The sequence below is a fragment of the Merops nubicus genome, unplaced genomic scaffold (genome assembly GCF_000691845.1).
Source record: "Merops nubicus isolate BGI_N331 unplaced genomic scaffold, ASM69184v1 scaffold15553, whole genome shotgun sequence".
Lineage (NCBI taxonomy): Eukaryota > Metazoa > Chordata > Aves > Coraciiformes > Meropidae > Merops > Merops nubicus.
Window position 1 is genome coordinate 1 of NW_008599721.1, and position 26,262 is coordinate 26,262.

General features: G+C 35.4%; 1 protein-coding gene across 1 annotated transcript; it reads left to right on the forward strand.

The window, feature by feature from the left end:
• Positions 1 to 130: 130 nt before the first annotated feature.
• LOC103770238 (PHD finger protein 14-like) lies at positions 131 to 26,262 on the forward strand (the record flags this gene model as incomplete). The annotated part of the gene is made up of 4 exons (XM_008937493.1): positions 131 to 293; positions 9,524 to 10,173; positions 14,585 to 14,729; positions 26,103 to 26,262. Coding segments are annotated over 4 exons (1,118 nt in total), but the record flags the coding sequence as incomplete, so codon positions are not given.

The following is a 26,262-nucleotide window of genomic DNA, read 5'->3' on the forward strand; positions in this document are numbered from 1 at the left end:
TCTGCCGCCGCCCCCTCGTCTCGCCCTCACCTGTGGCAACGAGCGGCCGGGACCCCGGCGCCGGCTGCGCTCCGGGAGGTGCGGCCGAGCCCACTCCCTCCTGTCACGCGTTTTGCTTCTCCTTTAACAGTGCCGAGTTCTCACTGCCACGCGGTTACAATACTATGTTTCTTTTCCTGCAGTGGACCGCAGTTCGAAGAGGAGACAAGTGAAGCCTTTGGCAGCTTCGCTGCTGGAAGCTTTAGATTATGATAGCTCTGATGACAGTGATTTTAAAGTTGGAGATGCTTCAGGTAAATATGCTTCCTCATCTCCTCGGTTCAGAATTGGTTAATTATTGTTTTATGGTTGCTCATTTACTATCAAATGGGAGACTGAATGCTATTTGTGACCTGTTGGGACTTGGAGGCACCAGAAGTTCAGTGACTTGATTTGATATCTGGAAATTCTTACATTGCAGATAAGAAATAACTGATTAAACAAAAGTCCATGTAGTATGTCAGTTGAAATAAATTTTTCATCAGCAGAAAACTCATGATTAGCACACAAGTTTTGGTAGAAGCATTTGAATAGGTTCTATTGCCTTGTATTTCTTCTATGTAGAGATAATTTTTGAAATGCTCACTACATTTATTATTGAAATAAGAATGTTCTCAAACCATTTTGTTTTGAATCAGTCTGGATAATAGTTTATTGTGGACTTAACCTGCCTATTTCTCAAGTTTAATTCCACGTGGGGAGTGAAGACCTTAAGCAGAAAGAACATCTGTTCAGGTCTTTATTGTTTTTTACAGTAAAGTGTCCATTCAGGTAGCAATGGAGAAAAGTGTATGCATTTCATACTAGAAGGTTTGCCTCAGAGTGTTTTTGTTCTGCAGTCTTTTCTATGTGTGCAAGATTCCTTTGTCTTCAGTGAACATCCACAGAAACTGAAAGCAGACAAGTTGCCCAAGTAAAACTAATAAATTCAGGTATATTGGAGGGAAGGGAAAGAAGGGACAGGACCATGTTTGTGAATAAAGCACACATTGGATGTTCTGTGGGGACATCAGGTAAACAACCAAAGACATGCAGGATGTATGAAATGTAAGGGAAACATTAGGACAGCTTGTCCAATAACTTCACTTTGTTATTTCTGCACTGGTGACACTGATCTATGTCTCCATATGAATGTATCATGCAAAAATATTCTTCATCTCTTTTTAAAGGCTTATTTTTTTTTGCATTTGGCAAACTCCTCTTTATTAGTGAAATTAAAAATGCTTAATAATAATTTCTCCAGCACCAATTTTAAGATATGCCCCAATGCTTCTTGTTTTTTTGGTTTGGTTTTTTTTTCCCTCAGGCATAGACATATTTCCCTTGATTGGTCTGGTAGAAGCAGGCTGCAATGACTTAAGAGAGTAAAATTGATTGTCTTACCAACTTCGTGCTAAGATTTTTGGGGGCTTGTTTCATTTTTTTTTTAATCTTGTTTTGGGAATTTTTTATCCTTTCTTTGAGTAAGGGCACTGCCTTTTGTAAAGATAATTTGCCATAAAAAGAAGTGATTTTCATTACCCAAAGAAGATCTCCCTATTCTGCAACAGCAGTGTAGGCAGCATGTAAGGGAGAAGGAGAATTGGAAATTTGAGTATGGGAACTGGACACATAATTTGGAGCAATATATTATTTGGTTAAAAGACAATCATTAACTAATTAAGAATAATGAATAAAGCTCCCTGACTCAACTATGTCTAAAGGCAGAGGGTTAATTTGTGATTGATATCCTCTTTGACTTTTAGGATATTGTATGTACCCATGGTGGGGCTTCAGTGTCTAGCCTTGAGAGTATTTCAATCTCATTTTAATTTTGAGGAAGCTGGCTGGGTTTTCTCTTAAAAAGCAAAACTGAATTGAAACAAGCCTATGAGAAAAACCCAAGTTCTGCTTATAAAATGTTTTTCTGATTACTGTTTTGTGTTCATATATCTCACGTAGTGTTGTTTTAACAGGTCAGAACCTGTATCTATGATTTTTAGAAATTAAAGTTCCGTTTGTTAAAAGGTAAAAACTAGCGAAAACACTGAAACAGCAGCAGGACTTGACATTTTCCACTTTATTAAAAGATTTTTAATGTGAAAGGAGAAAGTTGTGAGGATTTGAAGCAGTTGACAAATGAAAGTTATTAAACATGTAACCTCTTAAGTTGAAAGAAAAAATAAACATTTCTTATGTGTAATACAAGTTAAATGAGTAGTTGCAGTATATTTGAAACAGAACATCTGTGCTGATTTAAAATGAAGCTGGTATAGCACAGCCTAAAATTTGTACCTGATCAATTTAGATTCAGGTGGAAATGCTGAAATAAAAGGATTATTTTTTTTTATACACACATATATAAATAAAATTGTTAATTGCAGAGTTGCGTATATATATAAGATTCTATGTGTACACACACAAACTAGACTACTAGACAGATTCTGGATTGTTGCTAACCAGGTTTTCTTTTTTTCACTGTGGATTTATCCTTCAATGCATAATGTGTATTTCTCTGGTACAGTCAGGGCTATTGCTTTTTTTTCCTTCTTTCAATGACTGTAGAGGTCTCTCCATGTTCATCCTGTTGGAAATCAGTATTTAGCACTTCTTGGAATTGAAAATTTCATTGTGTAGTTTGCTTAAAAAGAGAAATAAATGTGACAGAAGGAATAACCTTTCTACATTGAAAATGACCATAACTTTCACTCATGCACTCGGAAAAATCCCGTAAGTATGATAATTGCACAGCTCTGGAATGTATGTTTATTTGACTCATAAATGCACTTACAGGTGTTTATAAAAATAAACCAAAAAGTTAAAGGACTACTTAAAGACTGAATTAAAAGAATTCTGAAGTTGTTTACTGCTTGTTGATTATGTTGCCATCCATATGTATGTGCTTTATGATGTTAAGTGATATGTACTGGCAGACAGTATTGTATAAGTCTAGGAGGACTGAGCCCTGAGCAGTTAAACTTTTACAGATATTTATTATTCCATCAGATATCTGAGCATATTAGATAAAGTAAGAACTTCAGAAGATGGTATTAAGTACTTTTAGGGAAGAAACAGCATTTCTGAATTTCTGTATTCAGAGTCCTGATGCCTTTAAATTTTTTTCACTGCAGAAAATACTTCTAACCACATAACCTCCGTCTCCACCCAAAAAAACCCTGTAGGAGATATGCCTTTACTTACAGTGTACTTAATCTCTTCTCTTTTGAATTTAGGTCACACGAGGAGGCAGTTACTGACTTTTCCACTTTAAAGATCTCACTGTTCTGACATCTCTTTAGGGAAGCTATCTTTATATTTTTATATTGAAAATTTACTTAATGTAAATAGTTTTCAGGCCTGTGGGCTTTTCATCATTAATAATGAATGAAGTAATTTTTTAATGGCTTCTCTGTTTCTACACAGTAGGAAGCAATAATACCATATTTTAAAGTACTGTGTTTTTCTGCATTTTATAAAAATCTTAACAAATTAGTTCCTTAGGAGTGTCATGTGCAATCTTAGTGTGGAATTCATCAAAGAACCCTGTCCCTTTGGAGTCAGAGCATACACATATCTGACTTGAAGTGGTGGCACTGTAATATACTCAACTGAAATTTTTAATTGTGTGTCTCATAATACAGATCAATTATCTGAAGTTTTGCTTTCAAGTTAACTGAAACCTACTTTGATTTTTTTGTTGTTACGTTTTGTTGTTTAATGAGAGCACTTGGGGTTATGCTCGTGTCAGAAATAAGTGTATAGTTGTAGAGTACTTCCCAGCAAGATTGCAAAACAAGGATTTACTACTTCTTTCTCATTGGTGTGGTCGGTCAGTTTTGACAGATCGTATACTGATGTTAAAATCACGCAGAGAAACGTGGTGTGATCCCTGAACAAGAATGATGTGTGAATATAAGGACTGACTATCTCTGTCTAGCTAAGAATGTAGCTGAATGCTGCCTTGAAGAGCTGGAATCTGTCACCACTTTTGCTACAAGTCTCATAGACTCAGATTTTTATGGACATTTGTAAATGTTTGTTTTTTTGGTGTTGAGTGTGGAGCCTGGCTTGCATAAATATTATGTATTATTATGGTAATTGAGGTTAGTAGGAGCTCTGTTTAAAACCTGTAATGATCTATATAAATGCATATATAAGGTATTCTGAAAAACCTGTGACTTGACCTAGAAATAAAAAGTTGTAAATATCTCTATATTTCTGTAATTTGTTTCCTCTTAGCACAATGGAGATTCCACTTTTGCTTTTCTGTACAGGATATTGTAATATAAAGAAAGGTTTGAGAAGCAACAAAACACTGTAGTGATAAACAGTACTGAAATATTAATGAAGAAACTAATATGTATGGTTTTGAGAATAAAATTGATATGCCACAGAAAAGCTGTAGGGTGTTTCAGTAGACAGTGGAGGTAAGAGAAAATATTGAATAGCTAATAATTAGTAAATTGTAACATGATTGCAGAATCTTAATAGTTACAATCATTGCAAGGCTCAACTTTGCAACTGTCATGTCTAGTCCCTCAGAGTAGAACTCCCAGAGGAATAATGTAAGAAAACTAGGCTTTTGTTCCAGTGTGTCTGGGCAGGGATGACATTATTTTTCTTTGTTTCCCCCCTGCTGTGATTCTTTGTGCCTCGGCTTTCCAGTCTGTCTGTCTGTCTGTTTCAGAACCCTTGCCTCATCAGTGTTGTTCAGGTTTTCCAGCCAGTCTTGAGCAGGATTTTCATGATCTCCTACTTCACTACTCTTTCTCTTGCATCTCTCTTTTTTTTTGAGTGTGTGTTCATCTCTTGTGTATTTCCTGCCAAATGGAAAAGGTTTTTCTGTGCTTAACTCCAGATTGGTGGGATGGTCTGTTTACAGCCTCACCACCTCTGAGAGTCTATACAGGCTCAGTAAGAATGGGATGGTTCGAGAATATGCTTGTTACAGTGCCTCAGAGACTTGGATTTAGCATTTCCCAAACACTTGTTTATTGGTCTCACAGATTTCACTTCCCTCACATACAAGATGTGAAACTTTCAGATGTTTCTTGGAAAAATATATATTCTAGCTCACAATTCAATAATTTGTATTGGAATATAGTTTTATGAGTTATATAGGACTGCAGCTTTGCCAGGGGGAGATCATGGGGTGTGCAGTACTTTATCACAAACAAGTTGGCATACATTAAAAACAGGGAAACTGGGAAATGTCAAGCAAATTGAGGTACAGTGACCAATTCCTCCTGTGTTATAACAATGTAAGTAAGGCAGTTCCCAGTGCCTCAAGTCAATGTTCACAACTTTTAGTTTTGAGTGCTTTTACAACTTGAATAGATAGCTACTGAAATGCTGTGTGATTAATTACTACTAGTGTAGAAGAGAGGAAACTGCTTGTTAAACTTTCATTTATGTTCCACTTCCATCCCTTTTTTTTATTAAACTAAATACTTGTCTTCTGAAAAAAGTGTAATCGGGGATCAGTGATCAGTTTAATTTCCTACTCTGCCCAGTCTCTGCAGTTACAAGAGATTAGATGCTTTTTTCAAAACATTATTTGAGTAGTGTATTTCTCTCCTTAGAGCAGCAAAATCTTAATCTATGTTGGTTTTGGGTTTTATGTTCTTAGTAAAGTAACTTTGGACAGTGCTGTTTTTTCTTTTTTTTTTTTTAACTGCCAGCATTACCAGTGCTGAATTGCCAGTAGTCTACCAATGTTTTATCACACTCAGCAAAACAGCATAGAAAGCCAGGTGCTTTTCAGTTCAAAGGTTCCTATTTTCCATATATGATCTGGATTTTCCTACTTATTCATACATGCAGTTCTTAATACCAGAAATTTCTAGTTAGTTTAAGCATTTCCTTAACGTATTTTGGAGTCTTTAAACTAATTTATGATTTCTAGATCAGACTGTAGGAAATACAGGTGCTTTTACATGTTTGGTATATAGCATTTGTGCAGAAGAATTTTTGTGATTCTGAAGCTATTCTTGTAAGGAGGTTTATGGGCAGAGGCTGCTGTTGATACTTTTTGCAATACTTTACATTTTCCATGTCTGTCAGGTTACAGGCAGCCTAGATGAAGAACCATACATGATGTGTAACATGGTGTTTTAGCAGAGGTACTCAGCTCATTTCATGCTATCATATCAAAGATTTGTTATCTGCCCTGTGATTGGGAGAAGGTGGCCAAGGGACCACTAGACAGGGTCTTGGTGACTGAGCAGCTTTAACCGCCAAAAGTATTAGCCTCAGCTGTAGTTTGTTTTTTGCTCTCAAGAAACTTTAAACACAGTAGTTGTTTTTTTGTATTGCATGCTCATTTTTTTCAGTTTTTTTTTTCTTTTCAGTGTTTCAAGATTGTGGAGTGTATTCTTTGTAAGCAGCTTTGGCAGCTGAGTAAGACAACTAGACTGGAATGCAAAAATGAATTTGCTTAAAATAATTCCAGGTGCCTCCCTTCTGTTGTGTGGAGTTGGCTAGGCTTTGTTAGTGGAAGAGACAAGTCCAAAATTGACTCTGTGATTTCATTTAACTGGCTTATCCTTCAGACTTCACATAAAAACAAGCAATAAAGCCACTTTTTACAGAGCGGCTTACGCTAAATACTGCATTGAAGAATCAGCCTGTCTTCTGTGAGTGGGTGGCCATGCACTTACGTAGTCTAGTATTTACTCTCTGTGTAGATGGATTTACTTAGAATGGAAAAGGAAAACGTGGTACTCTGTGGTTTAAATTTTTAAAGTGGCTTGTAAAATGGTTCTGCAAAATTCAGAGAGGATTTTAACTCCTGTAATGATTTCAGTAGCTTTCCCCTGAAGTCTTATGCACAACACGTATTATGCAGGACTCCACATGATGTGGAAATTAGTAGCCACTTGGTTGTCTTTATTACATTTTTTTGTATGTTAATTTTGGAGCATAATGTTCTGTCCCAGAGAATTCGTCTCAGAATTATCCTCTTTGGATTTTACTGCCACGTGATTTTGTACTCAGTAGAGCTAAAGATACAAGGTGTACCTTTCTCACAACTGTTATCTCTGATACTTGTTCTCAGTGGAACTCTATATTTTCACTGTTTGACAGTGTATCTAGGCCCATCTTTCACTGAGAGGAGCTTGACTTCTTTCCCATAGGGAATGATATGATACAGTTGCCAATTTGAAACAGCAATTCTTTTCGAATTTCAGTTGGTAATTTAGAATGCTCTTAAAGATCAGACTATACCCAGACTAAGATTCCTGCCAAAATGAAGTGGAAGCTTAAATTCATTAGAAGTCAAAGCATATTTGAAAATGGAACAGCACAATTAAAGCATCCAAACAAATTACTGTAATGGAGTTGTGGTGGAAAAGTAAAACAGAAGAAAATAATATAAGGTGGCTTAAAAATTGAGTTAAATTAGTTTTAACACAGCGAACCCCTGTACTACCTTATTTACAGTGAGGTAAGTGATATACATTGACACTCAGAACCTTTGAAATAACATACAAAAATGTATTTTGCTTTTAAACATGAGATATGGCATCTAATCTGTAACGTCTAATACGAGAGTCTAGCTTTACGAGGTTCTTTTGTAAAGTGTGAGAGCTATAGAATATCATAAAATGGCTTGGATTGAAAAGGACCTTTAAACATCATCTAGACCTACTGTGGGCAGGAACATCTTTAACAAAGTCATATTGCTTTAGCTCCAGGCCCCCGTTCCCTGTCACTACAGGCCTTGGTAAAATGTGTCTTTCATATAAGCCTCCTTTATATATTGCAAGGCTGCAATAAGGTCTCCCTTATTCTTCTCTAGGCTGAGCAATGAACTTTCTGGGCCTTTCAGGAGAACTTCCCAGGAGAAGTGTGTGAGCTCTGGGGCCATTTTCATGGCTCGTTCTCTGCACCCACTCTAACAGGTTGATGGATATGTATCCAAACAAAGCTATTGTAATTTTAAAATGATTTTTAGATTTCATATTAATTAATACTGGCTTTTATTTCTTAGGCATCCCTAAAGAGCATTCTGCTATTTTAAAACTTCAGTTATGTTGTACTTCCATTACTACCATTAAGGCTGGTAGATGTACAGAAATGACTGAATTACTCTTGTCTCAAAAGACTGTACAATAGCTTGTGTGACTGCATTGTCATTTTTTTCATATGGCTCTCTAAAGATTAGAATATATGGAAGAAACTTTTTCAATTAGCTCATATGGGTTCTGATCAGTAGTAGTAGCAGCCTTGATGGATTTTTTTGTTTTTGTTACTAATCTATAATCTCATAAAATACTTTCACTTTATGTTGAAGTAACAATTGAGTTACTGGCTAGTGATAGTGTTCTGTGGGGTGGAAATAAATGCTGCATGAAATGTGTAGCACAGTGGCTTCTGTCTTGGTTTGTTTGGCTTTATACAGAGATGGATGTGCACAGAAATTCTCTGTATAAGATGATGAATGGTGGAGTTTTTTTGTGGTAACTAAAGTGGTTAAGGATTATTTTAATTTGCAAGCATCAACATGTTTCTTCTTTGCATCTGTGTAACAGTGCATCAAGAACTTGGTGATGGCTCTGAACAAACTGAAAACTAGCCATTGCCTAACTGATCACTGTGTTGAATAAAGCAACTTTATTTTTTTCTTGTTAATTTAAAAAAATGTTTTCTGAGTTTTTCTGCATTAAAACTAATACTGTAAATGGAAAGTAGTAGGTGAATAGAAGATGAGTCAAGGTGGATGATTTCTGTAAAATTTAATGAGTTCACTTGTCATCTTTTTCAGTATTTTTTACATGTACTTTATAGTACAGATGCCTTATTTTGGTAGTATTTTTCATGCAAATCCTCCCCTGTTCTTTTCTGTTGCACAGATTGGCCAGAGTTAATTGATTGAAATAGTGACTGCACATAGAACAATAACATATGAGTGGTATAAGGTTAGAATTTAGGCATTATTGTGCAGCTGCAACACTGAATGAGGCATAACTTATATGGGATTAATAAGTGAAATAATATTGGAAATTAAGAGACTCCAAACCCAGAAAAACAAATGTACTAAAAATTAAGGCATGGGATTATACTTACCATTGTTACTACTCATTGCATAAATTCTTCAATATGTAATTTTAAAACTCTTCTATTGGATAGCTATTTTATTTTGAAGATTTAGAAAATGCCTCCAGAAATTAAAAACTGGAATGCTCTTTATTAAAGATGTGACTTCACATGGAAATTGTTCAGTGCTACTGCTTATTGTTGAGCTGCAGTTAAAAGGAAAATTTAATGTTCATCTAATATATTCTGCCAATTTTTTTTCATTTTGAAATACACTCATGTTTAACAGATTTTCAGCATACCACTCGAAATAGCAGTATTTGGACCCCAGCTGAAAAAATAGGTGGAAAACCTTATAAGGGAGAAACATGCATCATTCTTTTGTTTAACAACTTGCTTCAACAGATTTTATATTTAGGGGTACATTTGTGTCGGAACTTCTTTTAAATTTTCATATGCTTAACAGATTCTGAAGGAAGTGGTCATGGGAGTGAAGATGCATCAAAGGACAGTGGTGAAGGTTCCTGTACTGAATCAGAAGAAAATATCTTGGAGGAGGAACCGGCAGAAAAGAAAGTAGAAGAGCAACAGCCAAAAAGTTCCACTGACGAAGAGATGCAAGCATCAGAGAAAGAGGTAATTAAAACTGAAAAGAAAGAGCAAGATGATGAGGAAGAAAAGCCAAAAAAGAAGAAAGAGAAGGAGAAAGCAGCTGAACCTGATGCAGTGGCTGATGAGCAAACAAATGAACCAAAAAAATGGAACTTGCGAAGGAACCGACCTTTGCTGGACTTTGTATCAATGGAAGAACTAAACGATATGGATGACTATGACAGTGAAGATGACAATGACTGGAGGCCTACTGCTGAGAAGAAAAAAGGAAAAAATGCACTGCGAAAAGAGGGGAGTGATGGAGATAACGAGGATGATGAAGATGATGGGAGTGGAAGTGATGAGGATGACAATGATGAGGAAGGTAATGAAGAAGATAATAGCAGCACGGCTAGTGATGGCGGATCCAAGAAGAAGAAGAGTAAAGTTCTTAACAGGAATAATGCAGATGATGAGGAACTGACAAATGATAGCCTGGCTCTTTCACAAAGCAAGAGTAATGAGGTAGTGCAACCAACTTTCTATAATATATCTATTGACAAATGGAAACTACTCCTCAGTAGCTAGTCTGTTAATTTGAAAAGTTAAACTGATTGGATGGAATTGTGTTTACAGGAATAAGAGAAGCAACAAGATTGTGCTAAATAGGCACTGTGTATTAAATAACTTTACCTGGACCATTTGGCCAATCTAATGCCACTGAAGTCTAGACTTCTCTTGGCTTTAGCAGGGGATTGAATTAGTTCTAGAGCAAATAGGAGGTCCAGTATGTAAATCAGTGTGTATTAGCAAGACTTCTGTTTCAACATAGATATAGCATACCTCTAATGTTTTAAAAGTTAAAAGCATTTGTGACCTATTCATAAAATAGCTAAATGATAGATTATTCTTTATCCTAGCCCTTCTTTCTGGCAAACATCAAAGTCTGAATACTCAAGTTCACTGATAGAAGAATTCTAAGTAAAGAAATATGCACGCTGGGTTTAAAATCAAATAGAATAATGATGATAATTTGTGTTGGGTTTGCTTATAATGCTCACAAATGAAGTAATTTCTTAGAGTACTAAAAAAGAATTTAGGAGCTATTATTATTATATTAAGTGTTTTCTTTTTGCAGAATGTGAAAATTATGTAAGTGTTTAATAGTAATGCGGCTTTTTCCTCTGCAATTACAGTTGCTTTGAAGTTTATGACCCTGGAAAAATTAAGATAATAAGTTGTCAGGATGGTTGACTTAGTGTCATACCATTGCAAAATTTTGAGCTGAGTAAAAAGAGTTGCTGTAAAACCTACATGATTTTCAGGGAATAATTTCAATCTCAACATAACATTTGATAAATGTTAGTAGTATGACACTACTTAAGGTTCTGCTTTTCCATTTAATCTTTATTGTAATTTGTAAAATGACAAGGAACTAAACAGAGTATTTGGAAGAATCATTTATCTCTATTCAAGATACTTTGTGATGCATTTTATGTATATATCTTTATATATGATTGTGAATGAGCTGTGCTGTTTTAATTACTAGTGATAATTGTGATTGGGGAAAAAATATAGCATAACTGTTCCTTTTTTAAAAAAAAAAACAACTTTTTGTATAAGCATATTCTTTCATTATCTAGTTCTGTAATTCTAGTATTGTTAATCATTCTCTTGGCTCAGGAGCTGGAAGTGCTCAGTACTGATGATCAGAACTTCCAGTCAAGACAGACATTTTTCTTTGAGAGTTGTTTCCCAAATCAGAATGGAAATGTGAGCCTGAATTCTTAGGGATATATTCTTGATTATATCCATATTTTCTATTGATTAAAAAATTGGACCTGTTTCAGAATCTCAGAGCTATCTCTGAATATTTTTCATGAAGCTTCTTAATATGCATAGACCTCAGATTCTGTTCTTTCCTTGGATTTAGGACAGTGATCAAAAGATAAGATCAAAATTTGAAGCTCAGATTATAGTTTTGTAACTGATAATTTCTCTACTGCATGTAAAGCGAAGTACTGTATACTAATAGGCATTTCACAAGAAGTCTTGCAACAATGAGTGTCTGTAGACTGGATTATAGGCTATAATTTTGAGTTTGATTCTCAACTGTATTGTAACAGTATACTCTCCATTACTGCAATATTTTAGAATTGTAAAAAAAAAAAATTCCTGTCTAAGAGACAGATCTGGGAGAATCTCATTGTGCTGCAGAAGATGAGTTCTTAGAAAACCAGATGTCTGAATACATAAATTGATTTATGAAAGAATGTTCAGGTAATTAACTGTGAACACATTTTAGTGTCCTTAATATACCATCTTCCTTCCCTTTCCTTACTTTTTAGGGGTGGATGTTGGAGGGATCTTGGGGATGGGTTGTTTGGTTTTTGTTTCTGTGCAATTTTTTTTCTATGTTTTAGAGACTTTCTTGAGGTCTGCATATATAGTATCTTAACCTGTGTTGTAATGAACTACTATGTGCTTTTCTAATGTATTAAGCACAAAATACAAACTTAAGTTTCTTTTCAAGGGTCAAGCATCATTAGTAGTTAAATGGTGCTTTTGTGTTTTTATATTTGCTACCACTTCATGGGTTTCTTCTAGTCTCAGTGAAGTGTTTATTTAATTTTTTTTAAAATTCCTTTAAAGTTAGAAGTATATAGGCATATGGCTGGAGATGTCCACTTTCTTCATTACCACCACATAGGAGTTACATAGTGATTCAGCTGAAATTCTTTCTCTCACCTGGGTAGGGAACAGGACTTGTTCAGCAGTTGGCAGCAGTTACCATCTCTGTGTAAAAGTTCCTATGCTAGACAAGTAGGATCAGCTTCTGGGATATGGGGTCTTTCAGGTGCTTACACAGACTAAGCAGGGGAGAGTACCATACGCTCCGGATCACTCCCTCCCTGTGTCTGCATAGAAAATTGTTATTCTGCTGTTCTGTTTGTCCTGTTGGCTGTCTTCACATAAGATAAACCATAATGGATGGGGATGCTAACATTAGATACAAATTTGTTGCCCTTCCATCATTGCTTGTTTCCTTTTATTTAAGCTAATTGTGGGTATTCTGAATAAAGATGTGCCACAGTATTTTTGAGAAAAAAAAACAAAAAACAAACAAACAAAAAAAACCTGCAAGTTAATTCACATTCCTCCAGATGCTTTGCAACTTTGTCCTAAAAGGACGATGTTGGAGGAAATGCTCCTCTATAAGTCTTAACCCTGTAGTGGAGAATTTGTATTTTTCACAAGTAGATGCCTTTCCGTGAGCAATCCTAACCATGTGAATAGTTGTATAACTTCCATTTCTACTTCTATATGAAGTGTTTTTTTATTGTAGGACATGTTTCATTACATTGCTTAGAGAAAACAGATGGGAGATTCAGAAGTGTTTCCTAACTGCTAGAAGTGTGTGTTTGACCTTTCCTAGGTCAAAAACATTATAACAAGCAACCTCTATTACTTGAAATAAACTATTTGGGCTCAGCTTTAGGTGGTAAGGCTATTTTACCCCTTTATCGTGATTTAAAATCAAGGAGTTATTTCCCCCCCCTTACCCTTGCAATACCAGACAAACCTAAAGTACAAGGAGACTTTGTTAATGGTTTGCTGAAAATTTTGTGAAAGGACTATCAAATTGAGAGGCTACCATGAAATATTTGTATAGATTAGTGTGAGAATTTAGGATCCTTGAAGAACACTACCAGCTTCAAGGTGGCATGCTTCATACTTTTTATCTGCTTCAGCTACACAGGCACAGTATTCCGTCTGTGTTTTATGCTGTAAATGGGGAATTAAAATGAGAAAAAGGTGTTTGAGAGGGCATCTTCCACCTTATCTTTATTTTCTTAAACTATTTTGTTTCCTGGTAGGGTATCAGAAGTTTTGGAATATTCTCAGGTCTCTGACATTTTGAATGGATGCCATTTAGGCTTGAACTGTCAGCCTCTGCTTGGAGACAGTTACTATGTCTTTATACTGCAATGCCTTTTTTTTTTTTTTTTTTTTTTTCCCCCCTTAATGTGCCTAATTTCACACTTCCCTAAATGCCTTTGTACCACTAATGAAGGTAGTTGAAGCTTAATGTTTGCTTTTGGTATAAAAGAAAATGTATGGAAGCCATGAAACTTTGCAGAAGAAACAGTGGCTGTGTCTCACAATGAAAGTAATAAGAAGCCTATCTGGTATTTCTGAAAAAAATTAAATTTACATACAGCTTTATTTGTTTTGTGAAACACTTCTCTGTGTTTCCATAGAGAAATTGCCTGTTAAAAGCCACATTTGTTTTAAGTGGTGTAGTTCACATTGAAGGTTGCCAAAACAGAGCAGTGTTGTTCTGCAAATCTTTACTCCTGTATATAATCAGAAGAAAATATGTTATAGTTTTCATAAATAATGTGGTTTTCCATAGACATGTAAATTTGCATTACAGTAAAATAGAACAGGGTTGATAATTTGCTACACTTTACACAAGTGGAAACTTGGCAGGCTTGTGTTAGCTGTTTATTTTCAGATTTTTTGGATCAATCTGACTTATTTTTTTTGAAAGGTACAAATTTTAACAAAATGAAGCAACTCTTTAGACTGTTAAGATATTTGAAGGTCACATTTGGCCTTGCTGCTTTTTTGTAGAACATAAATGGTTTGAAGAGCTAAATGGTTCTGTCTGAGGAAATAAGATTCAAAGGTCAGAGAAGGGTCTTAACAGATACATAGGTATATTGAGATCAGATTGTATCCATCCTTTCTCCCAGCTCTTATGTTTGTGGATGTTTGTGTTTTAATAAAAAAGCTTTTACTCTTGTGCAAATAATTTTCCATCTTATTTTGGTTTGTTATTCAAAAATTGAGCAAATAACAGGTTTTTCATTTGTTTTAAATAAGATGAAGTGCCTTGCATAATCCATGTGTCTTCATTTTTCAATATTAGGACTCATTGATCCTTGAGAAGTCTCAAAATTGGAGTTCCCAGAAAATGGACCATATTTTGATTTGTTGCGTTTGTCTTGGAGATAACAGTGAAGATGCTGATGAAATAATCCAGTGTGACAACTGTGGAATAACAGTGCATGAAGGTAATATAACCCTTCATTCTCATTGTGGGAGGAAAGCATATGTCCTTTTTAATTAAATTTTGATTTGATTTCTTAAAAAAACTCTAAGCCTTTGAACTCTGGGATGTAATGTTTTGTAATACTACATGGATTCTTTTTGATGGTCAAACATCCATCTACTTTTGCAAAGCAAATATAAGCAACTACATGGCAGGAAATGGTTTACAGATAGCTCTATGATGAATCACAGTCTGTAAATACTGGAATTATACATTGTATTTTCAGGGCTTTAGGATATTATATGAAATGTATTTCTGTCTTACCTATTTCAGTATATGAATTCGATAACTGGGTGTCTTGCCAATTACTAGGCCTGGCATGAATGACACAACCAGCAGAAAGACAAACCTGCAACTTGACTGTATTGAACATAGAAAAGTCATTCCATGATTAATTGCTGGGAGTACAAATAAGTCAATTAGTTCATACGCAATTGACCTCACCCCCAACAGTCCCAACAATGCTATTGCATGACTGACAATAGGTGGAACAAATAAGGAAATGAGGTGTCCCATAGACGGAATAGGAAACAAACAAGTCAACCGGTTAATCACATAGGATAAAGGTGGCAACATAGCCATCTCTCACTCTCCTAGCCCATGTTACAAAGGTCTAACCTGACCAGGGCCCAGCTCCAGGGAGAGTCAGGAGGTCCTTCCGCAACCAGGAAGCTCTGTGAAGTGCATCCGCTTCACAGATAGACACTCCTCCCTTCCTGCAAGTGGTCCCAGCTTTTATCCCCAAGCGGATTGTCAACTCAATGCAGGACCCCTGGGGCTCATTTCCCTTATGGCTCTCCCTGCAGGGCCGGCCTCACCCTGGGGGGAAGCTAAAAGGCAAACTCACCACCTCTTTATGAAGGGCTGTGGGAATCACCCATATGTCAACTTTAATTTGGGGCGTGGGGTTGAAACCCCAGCATTTCACTGGGATACAAAATCATGAGAATAGGAGGTCTTGTAAAAGGAAAGGTTTTTTTTTCCATATGTTTTTCCTGTACTGAGAACACAGACAGATGGGGATGCGGAGAGGAAGGAATTATCCGTGGCATTTATATGTAAGTGGAAACAGCCAGCCTTGGACTTCCTTGTAGTTTTCACTGGCAATTTGAAAGGGGGAAATTTTTAAGTTAAAACATACTCAAATCATTGTTTTGCTAATTCCTTCAAAATCTAGTCTGTGTGTTAAAAATGTAGAAGGTCTGGTTTTAAATAAAGACTTCTGAAATCACTCTGAGGTGAGCGTATGGAATTTTAATAGCCTTATGTGGAAGGTGAGACTGTGTTGTGCATTGCTTTTTCTTGAGGATGGAAGGGTAGATAGTAATGCAGAAGGGTGTATCTATTTTCTTGGGGAAAAAAAAAAACTTTTTTTTTTTTCATTAATCAGGTTTCTTGTTTGTTTGTTGGTGTGGGGTTTTTTTTGTTTGTTTATGGTTTCTGATAGCCTGTGCCTTTTTAGGGCTTCAATTTTTTTTTTTAAAGTTTCCTGGGAAAATCAGGCTACTTCAGTCCTCGAAATTAAGAGAGGGTAGGCTTTCATTCTTCAGAAGCATAAAAGGCATTTATTTAATTTATGTGACTCCATTTTAATATTTTTTTAAGCTGTTCATTATGACTTTTCAGGTAGGCGTTTCATTAATCCCCTACTCCTCTTGCTTTCTTATACTAGACTGAAAATTGTTTTAAACCAGTATTTTTTTCATGTGTTGAGCCATAGTTCAATTCTTTGCTTAACATCAATTAGGAAGCTAAGGATGTAATTTCTCGCCTCAGGTTCAAGTGCATTATGCTAAGAGTCACCATGTACTCTTAAGTCTTGAACTCCTGTTGGTGCTTTTGAAGAGCTACTCAGTAATGTCAATGGAGTTTAGAGAGCAATTTAGTTGACTTAATTTATGATGAGTCTATGTGCCTTTGAGATCATTAGTCAGGTCTTCATTGACTAAAACAAGTGTTAGACTCCTAAATTTAGATGTCTTGTTATGGTTGCGGAATGCCTACCTTTGTGTCTGTGATGTTTTTGGAAAGTAATTTGTAGAATACATTTGATTTGAGATGCAGTGACTAAAAATTGCTTTGATAGAATCTTGGTAGAGGTTTTTTTTTTTTACCTAGCACAGTCTAGTAATTCATGAGTAAACAAATGAAAGGAAGTGTCTAGTTAGAATTCGTGTTTGAGAATACTCCAAACATTGCATACATTCGGTACATCTAAATTCTAAAGCTTTGGTGTTCCCTGAAAATTCTTCTGTAAGACTTATTTGAAGATTGTTCAGTTAGTCATGTTAAAGTGCAGAGTGATTTGGATAGAAAAATAATCTTCTGCCTTTCTAGAATAAAATTATGGCCCATCTGTTTTTTATTCTAGAGGAATGCCTTAAAAATCCCCAAAAGATCACTTCTTCATTTTGTTTAGTTTACCAAACCTTTGTTCCCACAAAAGATATGACAAAGGTTATAGCTGGCTTTACTGCACAGGAAAACAGTTCCATATTTCAAAAGTCTCTTGAATTTTAGTAGTTCAAAATCTGCCTAAAAGTAATTTCTGCAATTCTTCTTTTTAAAGTGTTGCAGTCAAAGATTCCCTATAGTCCCACTGATATAAAGAGTACAATGTATATATCTTTCTTTTGTTATTATTGCAACAAAGTAAAATAGATTAATTCAGAAGATTTAAATTCCTGGTTTCTTCTGATAACTTCTACAGTCTGTACAAGCTAATTAACTATGGTTGTCGGTTAATTTTTCACACTTGTGGTTAACATTTACATCTTTAAAATTTATTTTAATAACAAATAATTAGTGTTTGTAAAGCAATTGTGAAGTTCTGTTTGAATAGGTGAAGTCTTAGAACAAACTAAGCAAGCTGTGTAATAGTAAAAAAAGTAAAAAAAATTACTGTGAAAGTAATGGTTGACTGAGAAAGATGTAAGCTTCCCCAGCAAGACATTGAACTTCAAATCTATAGTAAATGCAATTTTTCAGTTTACTTGAAGTTTTATGTGTATATCTCATTTCTGGGTATGTGTATAAATTTGTAAATACATGAGTATATTTTTAAGTAGAAATGAACATTTATTACAGTGGGGTTTTTTTTCCTGTACATTGATATTTTATAATGGTAAGTAAGAGCAGGTTCTATTTTAAGTTGGAGTTTTTTTCAGTAATTTGTTTCAGTAATTGCTTGCAGCAAATCAAAATTTAATAAAAAAAATTGGAACCTTTGAAACTTAGCTTGATTCAGTGACCTTATATATACACATGTTCAGTAACTTGCAGATTTCTGCACTTCTGCCCATTGGTCATTGACTCACTTGATTACTTCTGAATTAATGAATAATAAATGAAGACAGACTGTTATAAAGAGGTTGCAGTCAAAACCCAAAATACAACGCAACAGATTCTTTATGTTCCTGTTGGCATAATCATTCAACTCATGTGATTTCTGAGAATGAATTGAGAAGTAGTTGAAGAAATAATTACTGTCTAATCATATAATCATTGCTTTCAACCTTGAGAATTATTTTTTTAAATGTAAATAGAGGCAAGGTTTATTCTTAGTATCACTGAGTTTAATCTATACCTTGTAACTTGGGTTACAAGGTATACCCAGATCATGGTCATAGGCTGTATTTTAAGAAGTCTGTTGTACTTTTTACACAGGTGCTTTGTGGTTTGAAAAGTATATTCTATAACTGAGTGTATTTTGTGAACACATTGGAATCCAAGAATTTTTTGTTATTTTTGCAGGTTTCCTATAGTAAGTAGATTACTTTGTCTGCAGACACCATTCTGTGCCCTGAAATTTGTTCTAATTTCTGAGTTTTTGAGTTTCTCAGAAAATGCAGTTTTTAGCACAATTTTGAATGAAAAGGCTTCTATTTCTGAATTGGATAGAAATCAATGCAGTGATGTTTACCTGTGTTTGCCTGCAGTTGGGAAGGATAATATGGCCATTTCAAAGTGAAGCTTTGCCATAGCAAAGATACTTAGTCTTTTCCCTGGAGTCTCAAAGTCAAGATGCCTGTTATCGTGTAATGCCAAAACAAAGCTGCTGGAATGCTGCAGGGCTTTTCTTCATAGTTTTTGTATGCAATTTCAAGATGTATTATAAATTGATGTTTTCTTTACTTTACTATAGCACTGGTAGATACTTATTTAGAAGGAAGTGCACTGCTTTCACATCCTACTGGTGTCCCAGCTGGGAACCCACATAGTGATGGTATTGATGATTTGATTTTTCTTTCCCTGATGACCATATTTTCTCCTTGTTGACTGTTACACGAGCTGTTTTACTTCACAGGGAGGGGGTCTTATACCCTTAGCTTCTAACACCCCCCCCAACATGTGAAGGAACAGATGCAGCAAGACAAGCATCAAGTGTCTATTCCTGTTTCCGGTGGTGGTATAAATTTTGGAACAATTGTTTTAAAGCTAGCATTTTAAAATGTTTGCAACTTCATTGTAATGACAATCACATAAAAAATAACCTATTGACAGAGTACAGTGGCTGTAAAATCAGGGAATAAAACCGGTTGTTTTCTGTATAAAATGGCATGTATTCAATAGACAACTTGGCTGTAATTGTAATATATGGATGCTCTTTGTGGAACAGTAAATGTTGTGAGGATTTTAACATCTTGACTTTCATGTGTTTAAATTTAATAAGCTAATATTACACTAAACCATTGTTATTCTTTAGTTTAAGAGTTATTCAAGGAGGTAGCAGGCATGGAGTTGTGATAAAGTAATCTAAGAATATACCAACATGAGGATTTAATGAACTTCAGTTGAGAAAGGTCTCTCGGGTTTTCTAAAGATCAAAAATTTAGAATTCTTTGTCAACATTTAGGAATGGCAGTGTGCATTTTAAGTAGTGTTTAAAAGCTGTTTTATTTTCTTCAGCATATTTTCTAGTCAAAGGGGTGAGTGATTGACTTAATGTTGCATAGGTCACAGGTGTAGTGACAATAACTGACATCAAACACGTCATTTGTTGAGATGTGTGTCCTTTACTCTGTAGTCTTTTCAATCCTTAAGTAGTCGCACCATCTACACAACTGTGGTGCTTATAGAAAGAACATAAAGATTAAGATTACCTCCTGATAGTACTTGGGGGATTTCTTTGTAGTGAGCCCTTGCATTACTTCCTGTTCAAACACCAGCAACTCTGAGCAATTCATACAGGAATGCTGGATTGGACAACTTTCTCTTGATCATCAGCTTAGCTCTTAAATACTAGAATGGAATGATTTATCAATCCAGCAGCTCTGTATCTGCATGTATATGCACTTTAGAGAGTCATAAAAATAGTGCTTTTTAAAAATTTTAATAAGACCAAAATAATTCTTTCAGCATAGGAAAAGGAACCAGAGAGAAATAAGTTAAACCTTTGTTGTACTCGGCTGTTTTAAGGATACTAAAATGTTATATTTAAAGGAGTAATTGTTAGATATAAAAGAATATTACTGTAGAAAAAATATGAAAATACAGCTGTTTTTAAAAACCCTGAACTTTTGATCTATATATTGTAACTTTTCAGATAGATTTGGACAAAAGTGCATTTAGACTTTTTTCATCAAATGCATTTTGTACTCTGTTTTAATACACAAAAAAGTCAGTTATAGCCATGCAGTAGAAAAATGCTCCCCCTCCCAAGTTACATCTTAGTAAGGAAAAAACGAATCTCTTAGCATAACTACTATAAAGTTACCTGAAATTAGAAAGTGAGATCTGTTGAAAGTGTGGTCTAGAACTGCAAGTTCATCTCTTTCATTAGTGTTAATTAATTGCATTTTCTTACTTGAATGTATTTGATAATTGCTTTGTCCACAAGTCTGAATTTTAACAAGGCCAGTATAGCATTCTGTTGTTTAAAAATATGATGTTAATCTGACCAAATTACTTTTTCTGTTGGCAGTGAGTATTGGAACTTGTGATAACAAGGAAAGGGATAAAGTCACTATATTGAGAAATTTTGAAAATGTTGTTGTTTTTTTTTTTTTTTAATTTTAACACTGCAGATGCTTACTAGGTGAGCAGCATTCCTCAGCTTTGCCAGGTGTCATGGTTTAGGGTCAGGGCTGCTCCTAGACCTGTAACAGATGCTCTCTGTTAAAACACCCACCCACCTACACCCTCTCCCGAAGGGGAAGAGAAAGGGAATAAGGGAGACTTATTGATTAGAAAAGTAAAACAGCTTTAATGAAAATACTACTATGACTACTACTAGCAATAATAATAAAATGGAATACATACAACTATATATAAAACCAGTATAGAACCCAGCTACCCCCCTCCAATGGCAATATGTCACTGTCACTCCTGGTGCCAGGGAGCAGTCTGGGGAAAAGTCCCAGGCTGGACTCAGCACCAGACAGCAACTGGGTACAGGAGCTGGATTCTGGAATTGAGTTCAGGAACACACAGCTCGGAATCAAAGGCAGAATGGATGAAGTCCTCCTTGGATACCAGACATTGAAGGAGCAGCAAGAAAGGAGGAAGGAGGCAGAAGGGAGATGGAAAGGCTTGATGCTTGTGATCCTTCAGATTTTACACTGAATATGAAGGATATGGGATGGAATATACCACTGGTGAATTTTAGGGTCACTTATCTTGTCCGCTCCTCCCTACAGGTGTGGCTTTTGTTCTCTGCCGCCCTTTGTGTTGTACACAAGCTTTAGCAGTGACCTTGGTCTGCACACCAATGCCTGGTAGTAACTCTAAACATGGAGTGTTATCACTGCTAGAAGCAGATACTGTTTGCAAAAATACACTGCTAACTTCAAAAAGTGCAGTTAATGATAAGAACTTTATCTGAAAAGTAAAATCGCTGAACAGAATCAGTTCTGTTCTACCCCAAACCAATTCATTATGGTTGCTAGTTAATAATCAGAAAGTGTTTTCTTGAAGAACAGTAAGCTATTGAAGTTTTTCTATTTCTGAATATTTTGGAACAATTTAAACCTGCTGCAGTTAGGCTGCAGAATTAGTAAGCATCTGGAATGCTGGGGTTTGAACCCTGAGCCCCAAATTAAGGTTGACATATGGGTGATTCCCACAGCCCTTCATACAGAGGTGGTGAGTTTGCCTTATAGCTTCCCTCCAGGGTGCGGCCGGCCCTGCAGGGAGAGCCATAAGGGAAATGAGCCCCAGGGGTCCCGCATTGAGTGAACAAAGGTCAGGTGTCCCTGCTTGGGGATAAAAGCTGGGAACACTTGCAGGAAGGGAGGAGTGTCTGTTTGTGAAGTGCACTCCACAGAGCTTCCTGCTTAAGGAGAGACCTCCTGACTCTCCCTGGAGCTGGGCCCTGGTCAGGTTAGACCTTTGTGAACGCAGGCTAAACGGGTGAGAGTTGCCATGTGGGCACCTTTATCATATATGTTTATCTTGGTGATCTGGCTGTTTCCCTTGCCAACTATGGGAAACCTTGGTTCTCTGTTTATACCACCTGTTGTGGGCTGAGTCATGACTTTTCTGGGATCGTTGTGGGTGGTGTCAACTTTATACAAACTGGTTGACTTGTTTGTACCCCTGGCGGTCATTCATATCACAGCTTTCTTGTTTACAATACAGTCAACTTACTGGTTTGTCTTTCGGCTGATTATGTCATTCTTGTTGGGCCTAGTCATTGGCAGAACAGCATCTAGTACAATAAATACTGTAACGATTATATGTGGAAGTGAAGCAACTCACAGAAAAGATGGAGGTTTTAGTTTAGAATAACTACCATATGATCAGAGCACTGGTTATGTGAGAACAAATTAATATCCTTGCTTTGATTGAAACTAGTGAGAGGCTTCAGACTCTTTCACATCCCAGGTGAATGCTATAATGATCTGAGCTTTTCACTGTTCAAAATGCACTTTCTTGAACAAAATAAAAAAATTAGCAATGGATATATTTCTACAGTAAAGTTTTGTTCTGAAACTGCTTTTACCTTTGTATCTCAATTGAAGCAAAGTGTGTTTTTTGTTCCTTGTATATTTGAAAAACATATCTCTTCCTGTACACATCTGGCATCTTAATGTCAAATTACACCATTTTTGTGTTATGTGTTGTTCCTTAAATAAGACAAATATATGTTGTTAACTGATTAAATTTTGTTGTGAGTTTTTTCACTGTTTTTGAACCATGAAAGATTGACTATTTAAGAATTGAACTACTAGTAGTTGTTAGCTTCACTATATTTTTGCCCTGGAAGGAACTTTAGCTTTTTTTTTGGAAGGAATTCCCTTCATATACATATTGATTTTTGGTGTCAAAACCACATGCAAGATTGGTCATCTTACATATAGTCAATAGCTTTACAGACACTGAATGAATACGGCTGTTCAGCAGATTTGTGTTATCCATATGAATACTGCATTGATGAAATTTGAGCTCTCATTTGGTCTTTGTTACCACTTAAGAAGCCAAAAGCAGCAAACTACTCTTTATTGCAAACAATTCTGACTTGAAATACTTGTGTATCTTTAACAAAAAATACATCGTAACAAGTGCTTTCCATGCAGTTTTGGTACTCAGCCCTTAATTTTGTTAAGTATTAGTAGATGAAATTTAAACTTCAGCTGCTGGGTAGACTTGAGTAGAAATCATTTATGGTGCATGATGTAATTGCCTAATTAAAAGTATTGTTCATAAAGCTGAGTTTTGTTTCACTATTTATATACACACTATTTATATACAGTACTCGTAACTCTTTCTAGAAAGTAAACTCCAGAGGTAATATAGAGTTTAGACTTACTGTGGAGGCTACTGAAATTGGTCCATGCCACCACTTATTCAAGAACAATTACAATGTATGTTCTCTCAGACCTTGTGCTTAAGATTTTTTTTTCCCTTGTGATTAATGGTAACATCTGGTGTATGTGGATATAAAAGGCTACCACTGAGTCTTTTTGTTGCTTATGTGGCTTCATAGCAAACAAGGTTTTATATTGCAGCTTTGATTCTGTAGCTTTATTTGACAGTGTACGTCAAGTCAATAGCAGTTTATGGGCTGGGTTTCCTTCAGCTCTGTTTCAGAGTTTGATGTATTTATCAGCAATGATTAATGGTAATTTAGTCTATTTTCTCTAGCTAATGACCACCTCTTTTGCTGGGTGTAGTAGTATGGTGTTTAGCTTTTGCAAAATGGCAGTTGGGGAAAAAAGTAAATGCCTCCTTGTCTGTTAGAGATCTTAAAGTTGAAACTTATGTACAAATTGGGACAAAAAAATTGGGTCAATATTTGAGACAGGTTTTTTAATCTTAATTGGAAAAAGGACCTAGATTTGTATTGTGTGTCAACATTGAACATTTTTTCTATAACATGATATGGGTGGAAATAATTATGGCATATATGTGTCATTTTCTAGGAAGAAATATAAAAAGGTAGTCAGGTATAAAGGGCAGGTAGGTATAATAATGCAACTGTTTCAGAATGAAGGTGAGACAGTTTTGGGGATGTTATTCTAGTTTTAGCAGACTGATGGCACTTGGATTAGAAAAGGAAATCTACTCTAAATTGGTGAAGAAGCATAAGTGTGTGAAAGAAACAGATTTTATTTTGCCATATTGATTGATGACAGTATTGCTGTTTCTGTACTGCTAGAAATAAGTAATTTAATAAGTACATTTAGGAAAAGGTAAACTTGTTAAGAAGTCTGAAGGAAACATAAGAAGCTTAATTTTTTATCAGCTCAATGATATCAATGGGCTGTGTGTGGTTGTACATTAATGTAATTGCTTAAAAGTAGCTTTACTGGCATGTGTTCAAGATTGTGTTATTGGAACTTAAAAAATTACTTTCTCTCATATAGTACTTAAAGCTGGTAACCACATTATAAAGAAAATGGAGTTGCTTTATGTGTGAACTCTATGATCTTTTATATACCTAATAAAACTTGTCTGTGAATGCACTTCTATGAATTACTTGCCTTTTGGTTCTGGAATACTTTCATAATGAAAAGAAACATTCTGGCTTATTTTAATTCTTATTGATGAGACTCATTCTGTAATGGAAGACTGTATTTCTTAAATGGTTCCTACAATGTTATTGCTTATTTCCTGGATGTTGTTTTAGTCTATTATGCAGATCTCCGTTTCTGTCACAAGGGGATTTAGAGCACTGTTGCTATTTTATTACAGTCAGTGGGTAATGAACCAATGTACAAAATCATGTTGCTACTTAATTGCAGAATTCAATAATTTAACTGTTCTGCAGGCACAAATATTGACTTGATCACTGTATTTGACAAACAACTGAATTTAATCTTCTAATGTCCTCTGTTGTGGTTTAAGTGTTGACAATGAAATATATTTTTCTCCTATTGAGTAACAGATAGATGCACAAAATGTGGCTTAAATAGTTTTGTGGTGATAAGCTTTAAGATTGTCCCTTGTCATTTGCAGTAATAATAATACTATTCCTGTGCAAAATTTAAATAACAAGTTTCTAAATCACTTTTAAAATACTACTTTTCTAAATTTGTGGTGTTTGCATGTATACCCTAACAATCATAAAGCATACAGTGGATATGCCAAAGAAGAATGAAGAAACTGAATTATTGAGTCTAGCTGTAATTTAAGACCAGATGAAAATCAAAATGCTTTAAAAAAATTAACATATTTATCAGTCATTAATGTGCTGTCTTAAAACTGTCAATTTGTGCCCTGCGAACTATACTTTGGTTTTGGAGTTATGGAAATTCTTTTTAAGTTCAGTCCTGCAACTCCTAAAGTATGCAAATAATGTTTTTTAATTTCAAGTGTATGTTCTCTGTTGGTTGATTTGGGTGCTGAATACCAAGTGGGAAAGTGGAGTGCATATTTTTTGACTGGGTACTACTGGCATAATCAGCCTCTAATCCCCCACCCCAATAATGTTCATTTTTAGAGTCGGGAGGAGGAGAAAGATAGGAAGCTCACAAATCCCTTAGCTTGTTGCATTCAGCTTGAAATATATTTCTGTACTTGAAAAAATGCTTTGAGTTTTTCTCAATCTTTATTGGTTGCTTTAAGTCTTGTTTTCTTACTTTCCTTCTTAATGGATAGTCTAGAAGAACATGATGTTGCTAAAATAATAAAAAAATAAAATAAAGTATATCAACCTTCTTCTTGTTTTTCAGTTGTAATATAAGACAGTCACATAAAACAGATCACTTCTTAGAATCTCTTTAAAATTAACTTTTGCACTGAAGATAATATTTGCAAAAATATTGTAAGCTTTCTTGGGACTCTCAGTATTGTTCCTCTGAATGCATATGCATGTATGCTTCCTGTTGAACTGACAACGCTCTACTTCTACGATTATTTTCTTATATTGGTCTTCCATTTTTCACATGTATAGGTTGCTATGGTGTTGATGGAGAGAGTGACTCTATCATGAGCTCAGCTTCAGAAAATTCCACAGAACCGTGGTTTTGTGATGCATGCAAATGTGGTGTCACACCTAGTTGTGAATTGTGTCCTAACCAGGATGGGATCTTTAAGGAGACTGATGCAGGCAG